Source organism: Trichosurus vulpecula, chromosome 1 (assembly GCF_011100635.1).
Source record: "Trichosurus vulpecula isolate mTriVul1 chromosome 1, mTriVul1.pri, whole genome shotgun sequence".
NCBI classification, from domain to species: domain Eukaryota; kingdom Metazoa; phylum Chordata; class Mammalia; order Diprotodontia; family Phalangeridae; genus Trichosurus; species Trichosurus vulpecula.
The window spans coordinates 232,148,984-232,175,588 of record NC_050573.1 but is presented as its reverse complement, the minus strand read 5'-3'; the positions used below and the strand labels follow the sequence as shown (position 1 = coordinate 232,175,588).

At 37.3% G+C, this 26,605-nt stretch overlaps 1 protein-coding gene across 1 annotated transcript in view; it reads right to left on the bottom strand.

Annotated features, from left to right (window-relative positions):
* Positions 1-26,605, bottom strand: part of LAMA1 (laminin subunit alpha 1) — a 193,764-nt gene that overhangs the window by 93,273 nt on the left and 73,886 nt on the right. The window contains exons 8-21 of the mRNA XM_036764599.1: positions 26,271-26,449; positions 23,287-23,392; positions 22,524-22,684; positions 20,862-21,002; positions 19,201-19,374; positions 17,251-17,352; positions 14,894-15,105; positions 14,029-14,140; positions 7,598-7,708; positions 4,091-4,218; positions 2,361-2,447; positions 1,645-1,856; positions 666-772; positions 189-369 (exon numbers count right to left, since the gene is read on the bottom strand). Of these exons, the coding sequence (XP_036620494.1) occupies positions 189-369; positions 666-772; positions 1,645-1,856; positions 2,361-2,447; positions 4,091-4,218; positions 7,598-7,708; positions 14,029-14,140; positions 14,894-15,105; positions 17,251-17,352; positions 19,201-19,374; positions 20,862-21,002; positions 22,524-22,684; positions 23,287-23,392; positions 26,271-26,449 (2,013 nt within the window). The remainder of the gene's footprint in view (positions 1-188; positions 370-665; positions 773-1,644; positions 1,857-2,360; positions 2,448-4,090; positions 4,219-7,597; positions 7,709-14,028; positions 14,141-14,893; positions 15,106-17,250; positions 17,353-19,200; positions 19,375-20,861; positions 21,003-22,523; positions 22,685-23,286; positions 23,393-26,270; positions 26,450-26,605) is intronic.

The following is a 26,605-nucleotide window of genomic DNA, read 5'->3' as shown; positions in this document are numbered from 1 at the left end:
AACTGATTAGGATTGCTTAACCTTAACAAGTTACTATGATTGCTTAATCTTAATAACCTTTTCTCTCTACTTTTCCTAATTCCTCACAAGAGATTTTTCCTTAGCTCCTAAAGAAACTTAAAAACTTTTGTTGGAAAATATGCCCAGAGTGAAAACACATGAAAAGGAAAATAGAACACAGCACTTACGTGTGCAGCTGCCATCTTGATATGCATAAAAGCCATGAGCACACCGGTCACATCTTTGCCCAGCAACTCCTGGCACACAGTGACACTGCCCTTCATCACTACAACTTTCAGACAGTGAACCTAACTGGCTACAGTTACAGGGCAGGCAACCAAGTCCTGTGTTCAAACCATAGTAGCCATTCTATTCAAGAGAGTAAAGAAAGAAATCATGAGGGCAAAAACATTATTGAGGAAATGTATACAGGGTGTTCCAAAAGTCTTAGTGCAGTCTTAAGCAATCTTTAATATAAACAGGGTGTTTCAAAAGTCTTAACTTTTGGAATACCATATGCGTACGTATGCGCGCGCACACACACACACACACACACACACACCCCAACAGAGAATTCAGTATTTAATAACAGAAAGAGTTGTCTGGAAACATAAAATTGAAACATTTTAACTCTATTTCATTCCCACTTTGTCCATATTTCTTACCAAGCATCGATCACAATGTTGTCCAATAACATTTGGTTTGCAGTCACAGACACCAGTCTCATGATGGCAAATACTGGAAAGGGAACTGCTTCCATGGCATGAACAAGCTAAGGTGTCCCCCCGAAAAAGAAAAAAAAATATTACTTGTTTACAAGGACTCAAGAAGATCATTTCCTCCTTCCCCATGAAAAAATCTTTACATTATAAGTACATACAACATATTTCATTGGGGTGTACACCCAATGAATTTACACTTACTCTTTCAATAATTTGAACTACTATGAAAACATTTCTCCCATGACAGTTTCAGCATCATTATTTTTCTCCTTTTTGACAAAATTTGGATTATAGCATCTCTACAATTCAGAGGTGCTTTACTCCTTCTTTCCCTGACCTAGCCACCATAGTCTTACTTCAAAATTGTACATAAAAATATGATTTTCATATTATAAGTTTGCTAGGTTGGTATGCCAATAATATATTTCTTTTACTGAGTTTTCCTAGATCTACCTGTAACAACTTTAAAGTAAAAAAAAGAGAATTGTGCATAATCATTGACAAAGCCCTTGCAATTGTGCTGCTAACATGGATGGCTTCTCAGTTTAACAGGATTTATTATTCTCTTTATGTAGCATACAATCCCATCCACTTAATTAGTCTAGTTAACATCTCCATTACCAATAGGTTGTTGTTTTCTTTTATTCACCATCTATCCTCCAACATGCTAAGTCAACATCATAACATATATAACCTTCCCTCTCCTAAGATAAAATTAACTTTTTTCTATGTATTTTAATTTCGTTAGGAATCAGGTAGAAAGGAGAAATTGACCTGCTTGAATTAACCAATTTGAAATCAAGACAGCAATATCAATGATAGTGGCAACCCAAATACAATTATTCTATGGTGTGAAAGTTGTTTTGCCATATGAAGATAGTGTGATAATTAACAAAGTCTATTTCATTCACTACCCACTCACCACGGCAATTTTTAGCAACAAGAGCATCCCCATAGAATCCATCAGCACATCTCTCACAGTGAGGGCCCTCTGTGTTCCCAATACACTTCAGACATTCTCCGGTGACCGTATCACAGTGCCCAACTTCTAGGGGATCCACATTGCCGCTGCAGTCACATGGGACGCAGGATTCCCCAGGTACTGTTGGATTTCCATAGTAACCGTCTGCACATCTGTATAAACGATCGAGAGCAAGGTCAAACTAAGTACAATTGGCCAAGAAGTTTCCCCAACAATCCAGGGATTCTTTGACTGGTTATTCACTCAAGCTTACTATTTTGCAAAAGATTTTTAGAGACAGAAATACAGCTCTTTTGGTTTGGTCATTCAAAAACTTAATTCACCCTTTGTTCATGATTTAACATGTTAAAAGAAGAGTGTAACGATGTGCATCTTAGATGTGACAAACATAAATTCTAATTTGCTCTAGTAGCCTTGGTTTGTCAAATGACCTGTAATCTGAGAATTCCATACAATGGTCTTTTAAATATACATGTGTAAACACCCCAATGACTCCTAAGTCTGGTTGTGCAGTAGATTAAAGGGCCCCTTGAACTATTTTAAGGGGTTATCATGAAGATCTCAAAAAATGTCAAAAAGAAAACATTTATTAAAAAAAAAACACATACTAGGGAAAATGTAAAACCTTTCAAAAAGTTAAAAAACAGAGTACCAACCTCTCACACCACATTCCTGTATATCCCGGTCGACACTGATCACAGATAACTTCATCTCCATCATCCAAGTGGCAAGTAGGGCTGAAACTAACAAGAAGCATCAAAGAAAAGCTGTTTTTCTGCTTCTGGATGATATCATATTTCTAAACATTTTGACCAATTTCCTCCTCCATATTCATGTGATTACTACCTGAACAATAGCAGAGCTTAGCAAGGAGGCAGGGTCGGGGAGATTTTGTGCAAGGTTTGATGCGTGATCTCTTTCAAGATCTGCATAACCACCTCTCAGTGTACTTTTCTGAAAATTAGTTTCATTTTTGACTAGGAAAGTATCAATGTTTATTATATGCAAACCTCTATCTATCCTTCATGCATGCACACATACACACATAGACATACATACAGAATATTCCAGAATACTTAGTGTAGTTTGAAGCTATTAAAACTTAATTAAATTAAATTATGCTATTAATTTAATTAAATTAAGCTACTAAAGCTTAAAACTGAATTAAGACTTTTGGGACATCCTGCATATAAACATTTTTTTTCTTGTTTTTCAGGTTTTTTTTTTTTCCAGTCATGTCCAACTCTTCCAATTCTTCATGACCCCATTTTGGGGTTTTATTGGCAAACATACTGGAATGGTTTGCCATTTCCTTCTCCAACTCATTTTACAGATGAAGCAAATTGAGGCAAATAGGGTAAAGTGACTTCCCCAAGATCGCACAGCTAGTAAACATCTGAGACCAGATTTGAACTCAGTAAGATGAGTCTTCTGACTTCAGGCCTGGCAGTCCAATGTATGTATGTATACATAAACACATACACATGTGTGTATACACACACACACACATATATATATATACACACACACACACACATATATATATATATATATGCAGACACATACCCACCTATATAGATGTTGTGGTAAATATATGTGTACATATTTATATGTATATGTACCACAACACCCATAGACTCCCATTCTGATTCCTCTTTGTGGTACAGTAATATACCCAAGTTCTTAAAGGCTATTCCAATGGAATACAAGCCCTGGTAGTTCTAAGCAAGCTAGAAAGGCTTCAAGTACAGACATAGCTGAATGTTCATCTTCTGCTAAGACCAGGTTGGATAAGTTGAGAAAAACTCTTTCAGTGGCCTGACCAGGATATCATGATGTAATTAATTTCTGTGCCTTTGTACTGGCTCTCCCCAGTGCCTGGAATGCACTCCCTCCTCATCATTACTTCTTGGAATCCCAAGCATTATGAGAAGAACAGTTCTATCTTCTCCTATGTGAAACCTTTCCTGATTTTCCCTTTCACCAAATTATCTTGAAGATATTTATTTTGAATATATTTATATGTGTTTATTGTATACCTGTTGTATTCCCTTGTAGTTTCTTCAAGACAGGGACTGTCTCATTTTTGTCTTTATATACCCTGTCCATGGCACATAGTAGACACTAATCAAAGCTTGTTGATTTACCTGTTGCCCAGAACAATGAAATTACAAATTTTTGAAGTATTTAAATATAAAACATCATTTTCCTCTAAAGATTTCAGCATAGTCAATAAAACCAGAGAGTTCTTTCTTGGGGATAAGTAATAAGTTGTCAGTGACAGGTTAATTTTCTTTAACAAATAAATAGGAATAAATATTTGGCTGCATGGAAAAGGAACAATACGAGGCCGTCGGGGCTCTTCAATATGTAACTAGCCACTTACTTGTTGGAGGCAGTTGTAAGAGGACACGCACAGGGCTGACAGTCTTCTGATGTCCCTCTGGAAGGATTCCCATAGAAACCTGGTAAACACTGGTCACAGTGAGCCCCCATAGTGTTGTGTTTACAAGCCTATTGCACAAGTAAAGAGAAACAAAATTAGAAGAGTGTAGATCTGGTTGGAAGAGACGTCAGAGGCCATCCAGCCAAACCTTCCCTTTTTACAGATGAAGAAATGAGGCAGCTCAGGGGAGGTATGTGACTGGGTCCAAATCAATAAGGCAGTAAGCCTCAGAAACAGGATGATTTCAAAGAGAATCCTCTTTCCACTGAACAATACTTCTTCCTTTGTTTTCCCCAAAGGATTTTAAGGTTATCATAGTGGGTGTCAAGATCCAAGTAAAAAACACAACTTTTAGTTATTTTGTACAAGAAGACTCAAATACAAAAAAGAAAGGAAGAAAGAAAGGAAGAAAGAGAAAGGAAAAAAGAAAGAAAGAAAGAAAGAAAGAAAGAAGAAAAGAAAAGGAAAAGAAAGAAAGAAAGAAAGAAAGAAAGAAAGAAAGAAAGAAAGAAAGAAAGAAAGAAAGAAAGAAAGAAAGAAAGTGAAAAATAGCATGCTTCAGTCTGTATTCAGACAGTATCAGTTCTTTCTCTGGAGGCAGATAGATTGCTGCATCATGAGTCCTTTGGGATTGTCTTGGATCATTGTATTGCTGAGAATAGCTAAGTCATTAACAGTTTTTCATTGTACAATATTGCATTTACTGTGTATAATGTTCTCCTGGTTCTACTCACTTCACTATGCATCAGTTCATGCAGGTTTTCCTGAAATCAATCTGCTTGTCATTTCTTATAGTACAATAACATTCCATTACAATCATATACAACAACTTGTTTAGCCATTCCCCCATTGATGGGCATCCCCTCAATTTTCAATTTTTAGCCGCCACAAAAAGAGCTGCTATATTTTTGTACAGAGAAGTACTTTTCACATTTTTTATGTCTTTGGGATATAGACTTATCAGTGGTACTGCTGGATCAAAGAATCTTATCCCTATCATTTTCAAAATTAGAAACACAGCATGGGAGAGTGGCTAGAGTGATAAATAGGATCACGAAGTTCAAGCACAAGCTCTGACACATACTAGCTGTGTGATCATGAGCCTCTCAGAGCCTCAGACAAATCTCTAAGATTTCTCTACTAAGTCAAAAACAGGTTATAAACTGCATTGATTAAAGGAATTCACAGATTTTTTACATAGTTTCATAAAGAGTGTACATGTATATACATTCTCTCTCCCCCTCTCACACACATATAATACATACACGTACATATGTAAAAATATAAGATTCAGTACAATCCCAATAGAATAAATCATTAAGGGCAGGACTTGGTAAAAGTTTGGCTATGAAAGGTGGGAAAAGAGGTGGAATACATACAACGTCTTCCCACAAAGGTGGGAGACTAGATAAATGTTAGTGCTACATACAGAAAAGGTGAGCTAGAAGAGCAGCTTTTAGAGAAATGATGACAGGCTCAGTTTTAGATACATTCTGTTTGAGGTAGTAGTGGGACATCCAGGTAGAAATATCCTGTAGACAGTTGGAGATGCAAGTCCTGACCTACAGAGAGAGATTAGGACTGCAGACCCAGGTTTGAATAGAGGTGATATTTGAAAGCCACGAGAGTTAGTGAGATTGCAAAGGAATAAGAAAATAAGAGAGAAAAGAGGACCCAGGACAAGATAATAGAAATATTTTAAGAAAAGGATTAAAAAACTAGCAAAAAAGAAAAAGAGAAGTTAGAGAAATAGGAGGCCTAGGACAGTGTGGAATCGCTGAAGACAATGAAGAAGAAAATATTCAGGATCAAATGGTAAAATGAGATTAACAAGGATAAGGCCTAAAAGGAAATGTCATTGGATCGGTGACTATAATTGATGGGTGATAGTAGAGAGAACAGTTTCAACCGAGTGGTGAAGGTAGAAGCCAGAATAGAAAGGCTTAAGAAAAAGATACGTGATGTAAAAATGGAGACACCTGTGCTATAGGAAGGGAGGAAAAACTACTTCCAAAGGGTTAAGCTTGCAAACTCAAAAAGAGTCATGAAAACCCTTTATATCATGTTTTTGGCAGCCATATAGCTACATTCTGTATAATATCTCAATCAATATTTTTTCACAGTAGTGTCACTAATATAATCAAACTTGACCCTCAGGTAAGGTTATTTCTTTATAATGTCTTTAGGCTGATTGCATGAGACCAGAATAAGTGCATCCTCCAAATGTGCTCCTAGTCCTGCCCTCTCATCAGGATCTTTACCCTGTAGATTTAGACTCCGCATACTCCTTACATGGGTGGCTCTCACTCCACTTAGTTCACTTTGGTCTTATGGAACTAGAAGTCTCATATAATGTTGTCTGACCTAATGTTGTGTATTTGTGGAGGAAAAACAACCCTAAACATGTTATGATCTCATTCTAAAAAAAAAAAAACTTGCATCTGATGTGACTGGGTTACATTCCTGATTTCCCACTTCTGTACATTCCAGTGATAGCTCTGCTTAATTGAAAAATGGACTATGAAGATAAAATTCAACATACCAAGTCATGGTGATGCGACTTCTTTCTTACAAGGTCTCATTCTTTTCTTTTTTGACCCTTTGCCTCAATGTTTTAAAGGTTACTTTATTTCTTGAAAAATGAAAAGCTCATAACCTGTACTCTTTCTTCCCCTCTAGGAATAATGCAATAAAAATTTGACTTGAAAGGGGTTTTAGAGGTAATCTAAACCAACCCCCTCATTTTACAAATAAAGAAGCAGTCCCACAGCATCAAGGACCCATAGGCATTTAAGAAATAAAATTGGGCATGATGATAGAAAAAAACTGTTAAGAGTACACCTGATCGAAGTAGCAAACCTAGGGGTAGTAGGCACTTATTTTAATGAGATTGTCTGGAGCTAATGCGAATACTAAGATAAGTAAAGTGCTTGGTAAAGATTGACCGTGCTACAAATACGTAGCTTCATAAAAGTCATTATTTGATCCAATTTCTGTGATGTACTTTGTTACAGACACCAGCAATTTATTTCTAAATGAATTCCATTTATTTGCTAGGGAAGCTGTAAAACTTCAAAGGCATGAATGACTTCAGGCAAGTCAATATTTACCAAACTTAACACAAAATTTTGTTTGAATGTAAAAATCCTAGAGCAACAAATACAAGGCAAAGATAGTAATAAAAACAATCCTCAACTGAGGAATAAAGCTCTAAGGTCAGTGAACACATTTAACAAAGCTTAGAGAGAAAAAAATCTTTCAATCCGGTCATTGTTATAATCAAAGAACTTCAATGGATTTCACATATTCCTTTCCAGACTACAAGTTCGGGGATGGTCTTAAACCTGGGGAGCATAGGATCATATCCAGTTTAAGCACTCCTATCACTTCTACTTCCTAATGGCTCTAGGGAGCCAGTCAAAATTTCAGTAATTAAAGGAGACTTACCAAGCAAGCGCCATGAATATCACATTCAGTAGCATGGCCATGGCATTCACAGGGTTGACAGATTCCTCCAAAGAGTATTCCACCTACGCGATAATACCCTGGGAGACAGGACTACAAGGAAAACACAGGATAAATGTGAACATGAATGCAACTTAGAGAAGTATGCAAATCCTCTACTTTCTAAAAACAAAAACAATGTTTCTATTTTCCCATAAATAATGAGACCCTATTACTTTTTTTTTTTGCAGGGAGGAAGGCAGGGAAATTGGGGTTAAGTGACTTGCCCAAGGTCACACAGCTAGTAAGTGTGTCAAGTGTCTGAGGCTGGATTTGAACTCAGGTCCTCCTGACTCCAGGGCCAGTGCTCTACTCACTGTGCCACTTAGCTGCTTTTAAAAAGGCAGAAGAATGTAGATGAAAAATTTAATGATTACCATGTACACCTTAAGCACTCTAAATTGTGCTTCCAACACAATATTCTTTATTTATTTATTTTAGTTCTCAACATTCACTTTTATAAGACTTTGAGTTCTAAATTTTTCCCTCTCCCTTCCTTCACCCCTCCTCAAAAGGGCATGCAACCTGATATAGGCTATACATATTTTCTACATTAGTCATTCCAACATAATATTCTTAAATTAGACATTATACAACATTCTTTTAACCAGTGTTTCAGTCCTCCCATTTATCTTTTCTAGCCTTAACCTTATAAAGAACCTCTACCAATACAAGTTCCAGTGATTTTCTTTCACAAATATAGTTATCCTGTTCTTAGATGGGCCATCCAGGAAGCCATAGGGATTGTACATTGGAATTTGAGGAACATTCAACTCTTACACTTCATTTTCTGGTAAGGAATGGGCCTATAGTATAACTTGCATTACTCTATGTTTCCAATGTGAGGAGGAGTAATAGCAGCTCTGCCTAAACCGTAGGAAATTTTGGCAAACCTATTTTATAGATGTTATCAAAACCTTAGCAGCAGCTAGGTGGCACAGCAGATAGAATGCTGGCCCTAGAATAGGATGATCTGAGTTCAAATACAGCCTCAGATACTTACTAGCTGTGTGACCCTAGGCAAGTCACTTAACCCTGTTTGCCTCAGTTTCCTCATCTATAAAATGAGCTGGAGAAAGAAATGGCAAACCACTCCAGTATCCTTGCCAAGAAAACTCCAAATGGCGTCATGAAGCATGGATACAATTGAAAATACTCAACAACAAATAAAAGCCAAATCTTCCCTTAGAATGCCATTATCACTAAACTGGACCTATCATTTATCACGATAATAGGTGAATAGTTTTGTTAGCAATTATTTTTAATAGCAATCAAATCATTTTGTCCCTCTCTCTTTTGATACAATTCATAGTATCACAGATTGGGAGTTGGATGGAACTTAAGATTCTATCTAATCCAAATCCCTCATTTTAACAGAAGAATAAACTGAGAGCTAGTGAAATTAAATGATTTCCCCAAGGTCATACGTGTAGTAAGAGTCAGAAGCAGGATTTCTTCCATATTCTCTGACTTTTGAACCAGTGTTCTACGTAACTACCAATTTAAATATGGAGAAGTTCCTTCATTCATCTAGCCTTTTACTAAACCTTTGTAATATGTTTATAAAAACAGTATTCATCAAGAACAGCCAAGACTCATAAGTAGGATTAGGTGGGATATTTTCTTGTGGGAGTCCTTTACAACCATGTGAGAGAATGTATATTACATAGTGTTGAACACCTTGGTAATAACAGCAATTTAGCTGTCAGGAGAGGTCAAGGAAAAGCAGGTATAAGTAGAATAATTCTCAAGAGCATCTATTATCAACCAACAGTAAGATGACGAATCAAGACCTAAAGCAATTTCCAAGGGTTGGTATAGCCTGTCTAATTGCCATAAGGCTGCACAAAGCAAGGGTGGGGCCAGAAGAGAGGGGTAGCTGGATGCTCACCAGGTAATTGATTAGTATCAACAGGACAAGGGTGGTTGGGTAAAGTCCAGAGTGGAAACCTTATCAAAGCCAGGAAAAAAACAATAAGCACAGTGAGTAGGCCTAGAGGCATATTCAAGACTGCAAGCAGAGATCAAAAAACTCAAGTAAACAAACTGAAAGAGGAGTGGGTCAAGCAGAGGAGATCCTGTCCCAGAGTAAAGGCTGCCAAGGGGCAATCTGCTTTCCTTGCAGTCCAAAGTCTGATTTGATCTTTTCTGCTGCGGAAGAAGTCTGGCCACATCTGCCTATTCTGCCTAATGCGGGGCAGCTGTTGGCTCCCCTGTGATGTGGGCAGAGAGCCACAAAGTCCAGAAGCTTAACTCAATACCTATGAAGTAGAAAAACAAAAGGAGTCAGATACCAGATTAGTCCTCAGAACTAGCTTATGGGTTATCTGGTATGTATGCCTTCCCGAAAACAGGTCATTGCCAATTATAAATAATTGGTTTCTCTCCACAGAAGAAAGTAACGGGGCTTAGGGAGCAGTTCTCTTCTCTTCTTCCAGATAACTAGAGTGTATAACTCTTCCTTGACAGTGTAGAAAGAATAATTTGGCAAAGGATCCAGGAAAATAAACACACACACACAAAATATTCTGAAGAGATGATGGGAAACAAAGCCAGCATCAAGAGGCTGCAGAATGAGAGAATGTGAGACAAAGGAATCAATCTAAGGAAAAGAAATTCCATATCATTAGCGCTACAGAACAGAGATGGAGATCCGCCCACAAAATTTTTTTGAAAAGGATTCTGAATCTTAGGAAGAAATAACAGAAACCCATACTCAGTATCATCACAGAATCTCAGAGCAAGGAGAGACCTTAAAGAACATGTAGTTCAATCTTGACCTGCGTGGGGGAACGCTCCTACCTTAGACCCAATAAATTGGTCATCCTGCCATCATCTGAAGAGGTCATCTATGTGAAAGGTGTTAAACTCTGGCCATTGCTCTCAAATAAAAACATACAATACAACTTGGATAATGTTAATTTGTGGTCTTATATATCAACATGAGGACCATATGGATCCACTATTTGAGTATAACACCACTGATCTATGCTAGCCCTCTCATTTTATGGATGAGGAAATTGAGGTCCAGAAAGGGGAAATTACTTACCCAATATCACACAGGCAATAATTGGTAAAGCAATGGAATGACAAGGAGCAGACACAGGTTACTAGGCTGTGAGAGGAATTGTCTCACTGCCCCTGGGGATAGAAGATATGCAGTAATGTGTAAAGGAAAAAGACCCTAGAAAAAACCAAAAACTGGATGAAATGAAAAAAAGAAATAATTAGAGGTTCTCAGGGAAGAGAGTAGGGAATGATGCTTATGGTCTAGATGTTTATATTTTATTTATAGTTTATAATTAACAAAGTGAAACAAAATGAAATTTTAACAGCTAAAAGTACCATGGAGACTTATTGAAATGGGACTTAAGAGAAAGCAATGTCAATAGAATGGTGTATATCATGCTCAAAAGGAATAGCTCTAACAGAAGGGGAGGAGCAGTGTGCCCTATTTTAAAAATACACACTTATGTAGAAATCCGAGACTATGAGGGATGAAAAAAATGTATTTGAATGTGGATAAAAGGAGAGAAGCAGGAGTGTCATCAGGAAAACAATCTACCGACCAGACAGTCAGAAAGACGATAAAGGTGATGCTCTCCTAAAAAATATTACAAAATTCAAATAGACTGAGTGCAAAACTAATGGGTTTCCACTACCTAAATGTCTGTTGGAAGTCTCAATATACTATAAGCTGCAAATGGTATCTTCCTAACTTGCCTTACTGAAAGCTACATCCCAAAAGCTATAGAAAATAATTAGTGGAACTGGTATAGATCGTTTTGACCAAAAAATAACAGGCTGGTGAAGCAGAAATGAAGACAACATTGAGAGAAAGTGGTCATGCCGTCTTTTAGTTTGCAAGAGTGAAGGAAAGGAATAATAAAGCATTGATATACTCAGAAATACAACCTAGTCCTAGACCTTAGGAAAGGAGGTTTGTTTTTTGTTAAACATTAAAGCAAAAAGAAGATCACATGGAGAGAAAATCCAAAAGCGAATATGGCTCAAGAGGTTAGATGGCTTTAAAAATGTCATTCTGACAGTACCACTGCAAAACATTAAAGTGAAGGAGAAAAGGTTTCTAACAAGATTGTATTTTTAAATTCAAGGTACAAAGATAAAAGGGAGGACTCATAAACAGGAATGAATGGAGAATGGCTTAAAATATAAAAGGATAATGTCAAGAAGACTAAAAGTCCAGTATAAATTAAGGATTATGAAAAATGCTAAAGGCAACAAAGTTTCCTTAAAGAGGAAGCAAGCAAGAAAATTGAATGATATCAGATAATGTTATCAGATCCTGGAAAGACTTCAGGTCTATTCAACTCCTATTTAGCTTCTATCTTCTACACGAAAGAGAAGAAGAGAACAATCTTCAAACTGGGAGGTGTAGGGTAAATGTCTTTAAAAGGGAAAACTAAACCCAAGTGGGTAAGAAGAAAATTAGAACATAGGAATTTACATAAGCTGAAGTCTCCAGACTCAGACAAAAAAAGGATTTCAAAAGGGTCCTTAGAAAATTTTCAGGTGTGATTATAGAATCATTGAATGATGTGAAGTAGATAATGGATACTGAAGAACATCTTTGAGAATTCATAGAGAATGGAAAAGTTATCAGAGTCTTTCAGGATATCCTTGAAGGGGAGGTGAAGAAATGTGACCTGAATGATTTTACAGTAAGGTAGAATCACAGTCTATTGAACAGCCATGTCCAATTAGTGTTGACTAAGGGAGTTCCATTAGCCATTGCTCTGATAGTGTAAAATTGGACTCTGTCCTTGGTCCTATCCAATGTAGTGATCTAAGACTTAGAAGACAATGGATGTCAAATTTGGGAATGGTACAAAGACAGGATGGGTGCATTCACTGGATAGCAAAAGCAGAATTCAAAATTATCCCAATAGCCTGGATCGATGGGCTTATTACCAACAAGATGAAATTGTGCTACATGTTTGCCAAGTCTTGCACTTAGGTTCAAAGAATCATTTAGGTATGGAATCAATTGGAGAGAGAGGTATTGAAGAATTCTTTGCATTAACAGAAATTCATGCTAAAATAACCTGACGGTTTTAGCTAATTACAACCTCACTGTGAACCATCAGTATGAAGAAGATGCTAAAAAAAAAAGGCTAATAAAGATTTAGCAAAGTAATAGTCTTATTACACACAATTATCTGCATTGGTCAAGACCATACCTAGAATACTGGGTTCAGTTTTCTGGAATTACATTTTATCAGATAATTAGCAAGCTGGAGTTTATCCAGACAAGAATGATAGTTAGTAAGAGATCTTGAGTCATATGAGAAACAATTATCTTTCAGAATCTGTTTCTTCATCAATAAAACTGGGGTGTTGGACTTGAACTAATGATCTCTAACCTACCTTAGAAGTCTAGTAACAGGGTTCTAGGTTGAAGAAACTGAGTGTATTTAGCCTGGGGAAGAGAATTAAGACAGGAGATAATATCTGCTTTTGAACAGTAGAAAGGCTCTCACATGGGAGATAGACGGATATTATTCCAGAAACTAGAACAAGGATGATAGTTAGAGGGAGGTAAATGTTGATTCAACGTAAAGAAGATATTTCTGGCAATTATAGGTGCATAGCATCCAAACATGCTACCTTGCAAAAGAGCCAGCTCAAAAGGTATTAACTGAAGAGCTCACTAGAAGTTTTTGAGTAGAAGCTCAAAGATGATCTGCCAGTGATGTTATAAAAAAGGATTCTTGAATCAGAAAGGAGGTTGAATTGGATGATCTGTAAAGTCCCACTAAAAGCCAAAATTCAATAACTCTAGTTCTATAATGTTATGTTTTATAAATTCTTTGTCTCTTACCACTTTACTTCCAATATTTGGAATATCAGGAGGTATTCTGCTATTCATGAATCATCTTTATTGACTGCGACCATCAATCTTCTTTAATAAAACAATCTTGTAGTGTTGATTCAAATAACCACATCCCCATTAGCAAATCAGAGAACTGTAACTCATACATTTGTACTCCACTTACAACCCAGAAATTAGTTCTTTTTTGGGTAAGAAACAAGAAGATTAAAGACCAGAATGAGTCACAGACTGGTAGGAAAAATGCTAACAATAATGAAAACCATTTCTTTATTATGTTCAAAGCAATAAGGTAAACATGGAAGGGATAAAAACAGCACTTAAGAAAAATGCTGTATCCATCTAGCTATGAACCAAGTTAAAAATAATGCCTATGGGCTACTATTGGGGGTGCGGTGAGGAAGCTAAACCTTTGGTCAGTATACAATATACATGGAATATATAGCTTAATTATATCCAACTTTCATAGCTGAGGGAATGAATGAAGATGAAAAAGAGGAAAGTGATGAAGACCATTACTTACCTCACAAGAGATCCCAGTATACCCTTGAGGACACTCACAATATTCTGCATCGGTAGCCAGCATGAGATCTATGACATTTGGGTTTGCTGTGTCCAAAGTTACAGCATCTAATCTGTAAACAAATAAGAAGACGTAAATGGATGCTGATTTTTAAAACTTTGCTGGGACTATTATTCTAGAGAAATAAACTAATTTCAAATGAAACTTGTCAATGTCAGTATTACCTCCTAAGTGGATGAAAATTTTCTGACCATAGGCATTAACTCATTAGAATTCATCACCAACCCCTCCAAATAAAATTCTTCTCATACCACAAAGCACTGAAGAAAAATCACCTGCTGTATCACCTCTCTCTACACTATCCCCACAAAAGAAGCAATCATTCAATGCTGGTTTCTTTTAAATGGTTAACCTATGCCCAACTTCTCTTTTAGATTTGACCAGGCTTTATAGGAATTTGTGCTCTCTCAAAGTTCCAGATGGATGGCTAAAGGAAAATATAGCGAGGGCAAAACTACAAGATTACTGACCCAGTATGAATTTAACCATCGGATTTCCTTAATTTACTTATTTCCTGAGCAGCAACATCTTCTATATTATATTAAATCTATATCTTAAAATATTTTGTAATGATTATTCTTTAATTGCCTCCTTGGGAATAATTTCATTTCTGATAGGAATTGTCTACTCTGGTATTGTTCTGAACCACTAGTGCAGTCCTAACATCATTGTGTCTATGTCAGAATTATGGAGAAAAATTTTTCACGAGCTTTAAGATACATAACCATGAGCAAAGACAACATTTTTATTAATGTATAAGCGAAGCACACAAACTGGAAGGCTGTATTTCTTTCTCAGTACGTACCGATACAGCGCCTTTTTTGCAGTATTATAATTGGCCCTGATCAAAAGATGAGTCACATTGGCTAAGACAGTCATCAGCTGGTCCCGGTCAATTTCTCTTTTGGTATTATAATCTCTGAAGTTTTCAGGCACAAGTTTCACTACATTAAAGTACTCTTCATAAGGTTGTAATGACAAGCCCTCAGCCCTTGTGCTTAAAGTGAGTCCATTTCCCTGCAACGTACAAATAGGAAAAGAATGTTTTTGGTGTTTAAAAATAGGGTCAAATTTGTTATTAAAAAATAAAGTTAAAGTTAGGCTCAGTCTGAAGTGAATATGCCTATGAACGTTGGCCCCCAAACTCTTAGAAAACAGTAATCCTTGTCTATCTTTATTAGGCGCTTTTTATATGCCAGGCACTATGATAAACTTTGGGGGAGGGAGTACAAAGGCAGACCAAAACAGGGTCCCTGCCCTCAAGGATCATACTGAGGATAATAAAATTAAAAAAAAATAAGCCCATAGTGACCTTTAAAATCTAACAGGGAAAATATGGCATGTATGTAAACAAGTACAATAAAAGGTAGAACGTGATAAGGGCAAAAGGGAGGTAGATCCTACTCTAAGTCAGTAGTGGTAAGTAGAGAGGAAGATATGGATATGAAAGATATTATGGGGGGTAAAATCAATAGGAATTAGCTACTGATTGGATGTGAGCAGTAAGGAACAGGACAGGATCCAAACTGATTCTAAAGTTTAGAGTCTAGGGGACATGATACATCTGTTAATTAGGCATCTACTATTAGGAAAGCACAATGCTGGAGGGTAAGAGAAATGCAAGGAAAAATGAACATAGCATCTAAACTTGGGAGTTTTCAGTCTCACAGGAGAGATTTTAGAGAGCTAGAGATATCAATATCTAGAGAGATTTGATAAATATCTATCTCTCTATTTAAAATCTCTTTTACTAGACTGAAAGCTCCCATGGTCAGGTCCTTTATTTATTTTTCCTTATATTTATGCATACATACATATGCATACATACATATACAAACATGTACATATCTTACTAGATTGACTATATATTCAACCTGTATATATATGCATATATGTGTATATATATGTATATATATATCTTACTAGATAAAATATATATATTTGATCTGTACAAATATTTTACTAGATTGAATATGCATATATTCAATGTGTTTATATGTATATGTGTTATGAAGACATACAATAATACTTTGTTGTTCAGTTGCGTCCAACTCTTTGTGATTCCATTTGGGGCTTTCTTCACAAAGAAAATAGAGTGGCTTGCCGTTTCCTTTTCCAGATCATTTTAAAGATGAGGAAACTGAGGCAAACAGGGTTGAGTGATTGCCCAGGGTCACAAAATTAGCAAGTGTCTGAGACCACATTTGAACTCAGGAAGATGGGGTTTCCTGACTCCAGGCCTGGTGTTCAATCCACTGTGCCAACAAGCAGTCAGATAAAAAGTAGCACCACAATTTCCAGGAAGATGAGATCGCTGTAGCCTCAGGAAAAGTAAGGAGGGTTTTGGGAATAGGTTCATAGTGAAGGTGGCATTTCAAGTGGGACTTAAAGAGTGACTATGATAAAATAATGGCAGCCTACATTTATATAGTGCTTTATGGTTTGCAAAACACTATACATACATTATTTCATTTGCTATAACAACCTTTTGAGGAAGATGTTTGCTATATTATTCCCATTTTACAGATGAAGAAAGTGAGGCTCATAGAGTTTATGTAGCTTGCCTTAGTTCACTCAATTGGTAATTATTAGAAGCAGGATTTGAAACCAGATCTTCTTAACTCCAGGTGTAGCCATTATACCACGGTACGTCATGATATCAACAGGTGGAGATGGGCAGAAAAGAGATTCTAGGCATACAGATGAACAAAGCTGCTAGAGGGTAGCATCACTCTTTTTGTGGAATTGTGAGTGAGTGGTCAGTCTGTTTTGACTGGAGCAAATTACATGAAGGGAAGTGGTGTGAGGAATGTAGAAAGGAATAATTAACTGCTGCCCAAAAGCTAGAATTACTTTAAGTAGAGGTAGTATACACAGGAAAAAGAGGAAAACGAGGACTCACTCTCACCAAAAGACTGATAGGATCCCTCCCCCTTTCCAGTAACAAGAAAGTCCCCCATATTCCTCTTTGATCTGGACTGAATTCTGAGGAATAGATTCCCTGGTCTAAATTCATGGAACAAAGAAAACATTCCAAGAGTGACCTCAACGACTCAAAAGAATCTAATAGAGGGAAAGCCCTCCATAGTGACTACTTGCCTCTCCCTACCTGAAAAACATCTCCCCATAAAATTCCCAAAAAGGAAATCTAAAAAAAGTTACCTTAATAATAACATCTGCATGAGACATCAAGTCACTGTCCACAGTTTCCATTGGAATATCATAAGACACAGTATATTTCAGGTTCCCACCAAAGGCAGTCAACTGAAACAGTAATATTTAAAACATAATGAATAATCTATTCATTCATTTATTTTTTTGTAAGATTGGCCCTGGTGCCAGTGATAGTAATCCTTGCCTCAATGATACTTCAAAAGCCCAAGCTGAAAACTAATCAGAAAGCCTAGAATATTCTAATTACAACTCTGCACATTAAGAACCACAAGAATCATAATAATGATGTTTCCATAATGCTATGAGGTATCCAGAATAGGTTTCAAGCATAATCTCATTTTACTTTCACAACTACGTGAGAGGTAAATAGTATGTGTATGACATGACATGCTTTTTTTCTTTTCTTACTTTCTATTTGTTTCAATATTTAAGTTTATGATATGTTTCTTTTTCTTTTTTTTCTATTCTGTGAGTTCTGGTGTTTGAGTCTAAAATTTTAAAAAAGAAAAAAATGGTATGCTTTATGATTATATTTATTTTACTGATGGGGAAACTGAGGTTCCTCAGAGGAATTAAGTGAATTACCCTGGTCACATGGCTAGAGAGGCAGCCATAGTATAAAAGATAGAGAGCTGGCCTCAAAGCCTAGAAGACCTGGGTTCAAGTCTTTCCTCTGCTACATGCTGGCTGGGCAAGTCACTGAACCTATTGGTGATCTAGGTTAACATTTAATACCATCAGTTGTAAAGAAGTTGCTAGCCTGAATTGGTAGCAAGGGCTTGCTCATCTGGGAGTTTCTTACATCAATGGAATCACAGATATAGTTCCTATCCCTATCCTATCACATGACTAGAAGCGCTAGAGACAGGATTTGAACTCACATTGCTTCAGACCCCAAGACCAGGATCCTTTCTATATATCATAATGACTCTCATATAAGTATACATCAAATTATCAGATATAGTAGCACTGATAGATTTTTTTACCTGTGATACATTGTTTAAATATGGAAACTCAGAAATATTAAACTCAATTTACATCTTCCAGGGTGAATTTCATAGATACTTCAACTAACAATGTTAATAAACCCATAACTCAAGTCTCAAAAAATTCAACATTTTGACCCTATTTCTCAACTCTTACTAAAAATTGTCTGTGTAAAGTAATAAAAGGCAAAAGGTGCCTTTTACATTTCAAACCCTGTATAGGGTATTCCAAAAGTCAGTGAAGTTTTAAGCTACTAAAGTTTAAAATGACTAAACCGTTAAAGCTCAAAACTTCATTAAGACTTTCGGGATGCTCTATTCTATTTCTAGAAACTAAATTTGTTCTCTTCTCTATAAAGTCAAAATTGTACATACGGAAGTTGCTTAAAAGGAAGAATTATTGTATTTCAAATGTGGACTTGGGAGGAGAACTGATGATGTAGAGGACTGGCCTAATCCCCTAGTTTTAGAGACAAGGAAACTGAAGCCCCAAAATTGAAATGATTTTCCAAAGGTGCCATAGGTATTAAAAGACCACATTTTCTACAAATCCAATGCACTTAAAAAAAAGAAGAACTAAACCGCACTGCCTCTGGATAACCAAATAGTATAACAAAGAAGGAAAAATTACACATAAAAGCCTATATTTTAATAACAATGAAAAGCACAAAGTAGAATAAATAGACTCTATACAGCAAATCTAAGGTGAAACTGTGAGAGATATTTTCAAACATTTTCAGTGAGCAAAGTGAAAATATTTCATCTTCTTTCTTTGTGTACCGGCATACCTTTGTTTAGGTACTAGTCATTATGCCAATAGACATCTTGCATATGAATGGGAGGAAACAAAATACTGTTTAAAGTTGTGATTAATATTTAATGCCAAACACACAAAACTATATCTGCAAAAAGAAATGAGGTTCTTTTAGCTTCTTTCCATCTACAAACTTACTTTATTTCCAAGATATGCTATAGGAGCTGACCAGTAATACTTGGATTTTAGCATTTGCATGGCCACAGTGTTGTTGATAGTTATCTGGTGAGGTCCATCCACCTGGTTTGGCTGAGACTGGATATTACTTGAACTGGACAAATCAGTGACCAGCCACCCAGACATATCAGTCACCTGAAAACAAAAATCTTAGATTGTTATAGTTGGAGGTGAGCTTAGATGTTCTTAGTTCATAGACTGAAAGTCAGAAGCTCTCTTAGACAACATCTAGTCCAGGGGTATAGAACCTTTGACTGTGAAAGTCCTTCACTTGAGGACCTAGGGGGCTACATGTGGCCTTGAGGCCTCAGGTTCCCCACCCCTGATAGTCCATCTCCCTCAGTTCAAAAATGAGAAGAGTAAGACCCAAGGAGGTTTTTTTAGTAACTTGCACAAGTGCCCAAAGCTACTAAGTGATAGAATTACCATTAAAACCCAAATGTTCCCTTTCCCAGCTCAATACCCTTCACCTCTCAGGGAGTTGGCAAATCTGGTAGGCCTGTATTATCTCTAAGTAAAGCAAAAGCCAATCGCAAATAAAAACCAAACAAAAACCTGTATATCCCATATTAATGTGTTTTAGAGTTAAAAGGAAATCAAGGAAAATTAAGGGAATACAATTAGAAACTTGAATAAAATGTTTTTTTTTTCTAGTCCACCTTCCCAATAACAAACACAACAAAAAGCCAGCATTCTCAACTCATGCATACCTGACATATATATCTTTTAACCAAAAACTATCCCAAGTGTGTGGTCATGGGAACTTTTCTTTGCTCTCTGATGCTACTGAGAGACAGCTCCCTCTCATTTTCCCTTGGTGCTTCAGTAGAGGCCCTCCATAACTTAGTAGATGATCCTTAAGAGGTGTGATGTCCTTCATGCTCTAGGCAGGAGCAACTTGGTGATGAACCTTTCTGAGTTAGCTGGGCTGGATCCATTTTATTTACCATAATCAGGTTCTTTCCTTATTGCTTCTCACCTCTTCCCAACTAGTGGGATCTTTGTTGGTAGCAGAAGAGGTAGCAGAAAGGAAAGAGGGAGGGAAAAGAAAACCCTTGCTCTTCCCATATGTTCCTCACCTCCCATCTCTATTTCTTATCACCCCTCTATAATAGTCCTCAAATGAAAATTGTGAGGCAAGAATGAGAAAAAGAAAGAGAAAGGAAAAATCTTCACACATTCTCTCTGGTCTTCATATATTCCAGTTGGCCCTAGAACTCTCCCCTTTTAGAACCCTATTGCAGAAGGAGAATGTGAATAGGAGTAGATATGGAGGATCAGGCCTGCTATTAGTCATCACTAGGTGAGAGCCCATACTCCTATCCTCATCCTTCCCAAAGCCTCCATTTCACTCCTTGCCCCAGATTTTGTGCAACATATCCCTTTGAAGCGTCTACCCTCCTCTTTCATATACCATACTCAACCCTGCCCAAGTTCACAGGAACCAACAATGGTGACAGAGTTCTCCAGGTGGGAGGTGAGCCACATTCTTCACATCAGTCCCCTGGAATCATGGTTGATCACTGCACTGATCAGAGTTCTTAAGAATTTCAAAGCCTGTCTCCTGTTACGTTTAATGTGGTTACTTTGGTAACCTTTGGGTCATGGGCATAGGATCATACCTGAGTGACAGGCCAGGAAAGGCTATCACAGACATCAGAAACACCAAAGCAGAAACACTCTGTACAACCCTCGGGGTTCCTTTCCTTCAGATTATAAAATCCTGGTTTACAACGATCACATTCTTCCCCTTCAACATTTTCCTGCAAGTCAGCATAAAAGAGTCATCTTTAACAAAAACGTGTACAGGCAGGTAGATATGTTGATGCTTCAGTAGAGGCCCTCTTACTGAATAACTTAGTGAATGATCTTTTAAGACTTTTGATATCCTACATGCTTGTAATGGCAACCACACTGGCATACCCAGGATGGCTGCTAGTGCAGGATCTTTTATCTGCTTTACTAAGGAAAGATAGCTGTTTCAGGGTTCAACAATCTTTTCTAATTAAACAAAACACAAACAGAGTAATACAGAGCAGAGAAATAAAGACCAACAGATAGGGCTCCACTGCCTGAATCAAAGCTTTACATCCACCACTGAATCAAGAGAGCCTTTACCTCTGAGGAGCCGGGGAGCTCTGAACATGTGGCCACTCAGAGTCTCAACCTGGGAATCAACATCTTTCTTATAAGCAAGCCCCCAGAACAAAAGCTTACCTCTCAGAATATATACTCTTTCAGCTATTAGGCTCAGTGCCTAATTAGAAATTAACTAAAGGTATGTAAGCCTTCCTATAAGGAAGCAAGCTTTCTTTAATGGGCTCCACCTGAGACTAATGGTAGGTGGGGAAGATCTCACTGCCCATTAACCTTACAATGCTCTAGGCAGAAGCAACTTGGTGATGAATGTCTCTGAGTCAACTAAGGCTGGATCCATGGGCAATACACATCCAGTCCATCCTCAGGGTCATACTTAAGGCCTTTCCTATTCAGTAGTAACTGTCAGAATTTGTGTTTCACTGGCATAGCCATCATTAATAACCCAGGGACTCTTGAGAGCTGTTTTATTCCTTTCTTTGTATCTCTAGCGCTGAGTACCTGGAACATAGTAGGTACTTAATAAATGCTAGCTGACTGACTATATATCTTAAGTACACATAATCATTTGCATATTGTCTCCTCCACTAGAATATGAGCTCCTTGAAAGCAGGAACCATGTTTTTTTTCTTTCTTTGTTTCTCCAGTGCTTAGAGGGGGCCATCGCCAGTCATCCCAATCTATATTTTGCCATTGGACCCAGATGGCTCTAGAGGAGAAGTGAGGCTAGTGACTTTGCACAGCCCTCCCTCACTTAAATCCAATTCACTTGCAAGTCATGGCATCACCTGCCTGATGTCATAGTCCTCTTCAAAAACAATGGACAAACAACAAGTGCTTAACACAGTATCTGGCATGTACTACCTACTTAGTACACATGTGCTGGCTGGGTGGTTACAGAAGGACTGGCCGCAGAGATGCTGAAAGACTAGAGTTCCCACAGGTAAGCTGACTGATTTCTCATCAGACCATATCGAGGTCCATTGATCCATAATCCATAAAACAATTTTGGCTAGGACATTTGTGCCCCAATTGTGCATAATGTAATGTCACACTTCTGTACAGAAGATTTCTGCTCTATCTTCAGTAATTCATTCAATCACTTGCACCAGAAAAAAAAATTGCCTTTTTGCAGGGAACCCAAATAAAAAATCTGTGCTCATTTCTTACCTCAGTTCTGCTCTTACCTTACAAAGACAAGGCTCGCTGCATGGGTCATCATTGATACTACCTGCCAGACTGCAATTGCAGCGAAAGCAATTTGGGTAACCCTTGTAGCCAAACTGGCAACGATCGCATTTTTCTCCTGTGTAACCTTCTCTACATTGGCACTGACCTGGCCAGTTCCCTTAAAAGATAGAAATGGCAATGCTTAATAGTGAAGCACCACGCAGTTAAAAACAATCGAATGAAATGGTAAGACACAGAGAGAAAACCACCTCAAAAGCAACAAATTGTTTGACTGATAGGATTCACTATGGCCACACCTGTCCACAGGAGTTAACACAAAATCCTGATTTTTTTTTTTACTTCAAATGTCCACAAGAAGTCAGAGAAACTAATTTTTGACTGTCTCTTCATCCAAATGCTGCCGCATTATGCACACTTACTTAGGTAATTGGGCCTGCATGTGGTGGTTCAGTTTCCCCTCATTTGAAGAATGGGAATGATGAACATTTATCATTTTAACAGGACTGTGTGGAGGCTTTGTAAAATCTTTTCCAAGCATTTTGAGTTTCTTGGATAATATTACATGAACATGTTATTAATCCTACATTCCTATATGATTTTATAGCATTTTCCTTCCTTTTAAAAATGCTTTCTGTACATCAACATAGACATGTTATAAAGCCGTCACACTGATATAATATACAAACATTTGGAAAAATCAGGTCTTAATAAGCCAAGGAAAAAGAAAAACAGGAACACATACACAACCCAAACACTCACCATTCAACCGGTCAGACTGGTGATCATCCTTAACACAGACTGAACTGAGCGAACCAAAAGGATCACAATTACACGGAAGACACGGATTGTTCTCGTAAGGAGACACCTGAAACAAGGACAAATGTTAGCTTCTAATCTCCCAGATGAGTGGCTGAGATGAGTAACAGAAGAACTGATAATACACAATCCTGACTCCAACATTTACTGACTGACCATAAGAAGACTTCCAGAGCCTCTTTTTTCTTATTTGCAAATTGAGAGTAATTATAAGTCAGTAAATGTGGGAGGCAGAACTGAAGTTCACATCTTCTTGACTCCAAGTCCAGCGCTCTCTTCATTCCACCACCTAACTGCCTTATAATAATCATAGGATAATATGATTATAACAGCAATAATTATATCATGACACTATGATCATTAGAATAATCGTATTTCATGACAATAGTATGATAGTTCATATTCATATTGTCTCATGATCCACTGAGTTCTACACTTTTAATGTCTCACTGTGGGCTAGAGGTGAGTGACCTTGGGTTTTGGAAGGCCATGTTGGTGGAAGGATCTCTGACAGATCCTACACCAAGCTGAAGAAGCTTTGGTCATAAACCCGATGATAGATTGTCTGTCGCTCGAGGACTGGACTAATTAAGTTCGAAAGGCTCATTGCCAGGGTTACCACAGGGTGATTCATTTTTCAGGCATAGTAACTCCTGAAGACTGCCTATTAAATCATGAGGGATTAGATTAGTGATTTGTACCAGTGGTACAGAATACTGACACTAATGAAATTAGGGCTCCTTAAAATAGAGTTTTCCAAGTACCTCCTGTCACAAAACCCCCAAGAATTAGGTCATCAAGTATTTCTATCTTCTTTTTCCAAATAAAGAAACCAAGGCTTAAAATGTAGCAGGTTACTTGTCTTTGACCGAAAAGAGTCAGAGATAGAACCCTGGTCTTATGAGGCCAAATCCTTTTCTCTTCCAGGGCAGAAGTTACAGTAACAGTAATTTAAAAAAACAACAACTTTGTTTTCTGTCCATTATAAGGAGGTAATTATTGAAGACTGAGTATGTTAAATAGCAAGGGAGATGTATAAGCTCCTTTGTTAGAGTGACAGCAATGAAGTTCACTAGCAACACAAGACCCCTTTACATTGCCACTGGACTTCTCTTTCTTCAGCCCCAGTGAACTCCATTCTGTTCCTAATCACACATCCGGAGCTAAAAGAAAATTAGGAAGCCATCTAACCCAATGCCCTCATTGTACAAATGAGTCTAGCAAGATTAATTGATTTGCCCAAGGTCACATGAGTAATAAGCTTAATCAGGATTTGAACCCAGGTCTGCTGTCTCCATTACAGTACTCTTTCAGTACTATCACCTGCTTCTCTATGGCATTCATTATGAATACAGAGCTATAGGAAGCATTGTAAGGAAACTTGGGTGTCTTAACTTAAAAGCTTGGTGCTACTTTATATTACCAGATGAATCTGGTTCTTTCACAGTTATTATTTAAAAAAGTGAGCCAGAATAACTAGGGTGTTTTCCATATTTTATTGTTCAGTTGTTTTGGTCATGTCTGACTCTTTGTGACCCCATTTGGGGTTCTCTTGGAAAGGTATTAAAATGGTTTGCTATTTCCTTCTCCAGCTCATTTTACAGATGAAGAAACAAACAAACAGGGTTAAGTGACTTGCCCAGGGTCACAGTGCCCTATATAAAACAGGGTTAAAAAAAAAGTCTTAAATGTGGATTCCTAAGTACAAGAAAAGGCAGACATTGCTGAAAAGGTTTTTCTTTTAATAAGAAAAGAATCTGGAGTTCTTAGTAGATTGCAAGCTCGATGCTAGTCAACAGTGTGATATTACAAACAGAAAAGCTAAGAGAACAAACACAGCATCCAGAAATAGGGAATTGATATACCTAGTTTACATTGACCTGCCAGGAATTACAGCTGCAATATTATGCTCTGTTCTGGGTGCCAAATTTTAGGAAGGGCACTGATAAATGAGAGAGCATTCAGCAGAAAGCAGCCAGGATACTGACAAACCTTGAAATTTTGTTACAGGAGGTTCAGTTGAAGGAAACAAGGGTGTTAAGTTTGGAGAAGGATAGACTTGGAAGGACATGGCAGTTACCTTCAAGTATTTGAAAGTTTGTAATATGGAAGAGGGAATAGACTTATTCTGTTTGGTCCCAGATAGCAAAACTAATAGCAATAGGTAAAAGTCTCAAAGAAGCAAATTTAAGCTTGATTTAAGTAAGGGAAAACTTCCTAACAATTAGAGCTAGTGACAAGAAAAGTTGGCTATCCTAGCAATTCAGGGCTTCAAATAAAGCAAGGATGACCAGATTCTCTTTCAGGTATGGACATGACTACATGGGCTCTGAGATCCTTTACCATGCTCAATTTCTAAGATTCTACAACTCAATTTCAGTAAGAAGGTGGTGCAGTGCCAGGCCTGGAGTTGGGAAGACCCGAGTTCAAATATGGCACCAGACATTTACTAGCTGTGTATCCCTGGGCAAATTACTTAATCCTGTTTGCCCCAGTTTCCTCTTTTGTGAAATAGCAAACTACTCCAATATTTTTGCCAAGAAAACTCCAAATGCGGTCATGAAGAGTCAGACACAAACGAAACCAATGAATAACAAAAAAGATCCAACACTGCAACTTTGAACAAGGAAACCTAACCTAGGCTTAAAAGGAAGTAGTTCTCTGAAGAACAATAAAAGCACTTCAAGATCAATTAAAGTCTTGGGGAAAAAATAAGATTTTCCCTTACAGATCTTGAATGTCTAGATTATCTATTTTAGTCCGCAATGAAAAGTCTGAAACACAATTAAAATGAAAGAAATAGATTTGCAGTTTCATATGTAATCGCCTTTTTTTCCTATTCTATTATGATATATAAATGCTTGTTTTATTTCTTAAGTTCAGAATAAAATTTAAAAAATAAAGTGAAAGAAATATAACAATCTTACTTTATGTGGTCTATAGTATCCATCAATGCAAGTTTCACAGTTGATTCCCGCTGTATTTTGTAGACAATTAACACAGACTCCTCCACCTTTGAAATGCCCAGCAATATTCATACTTTTCTTCCGATCGGCAACACTCTGATCATAATAACAATCTTTGGTTTTATTATGACAGTTGCACTCTAAAAAGAGAATGTCCCAATGGGGGAAAAAACCACTTATTCTGTCTTGCATTTAAAATACTTCCCCTCCCCCTCTTCAATTAACTGCAATCACTTATATTTATGGGTCCATCTAATATCTAGACTGAAAAATATCTTAAGGTCTGGAGTATCTCA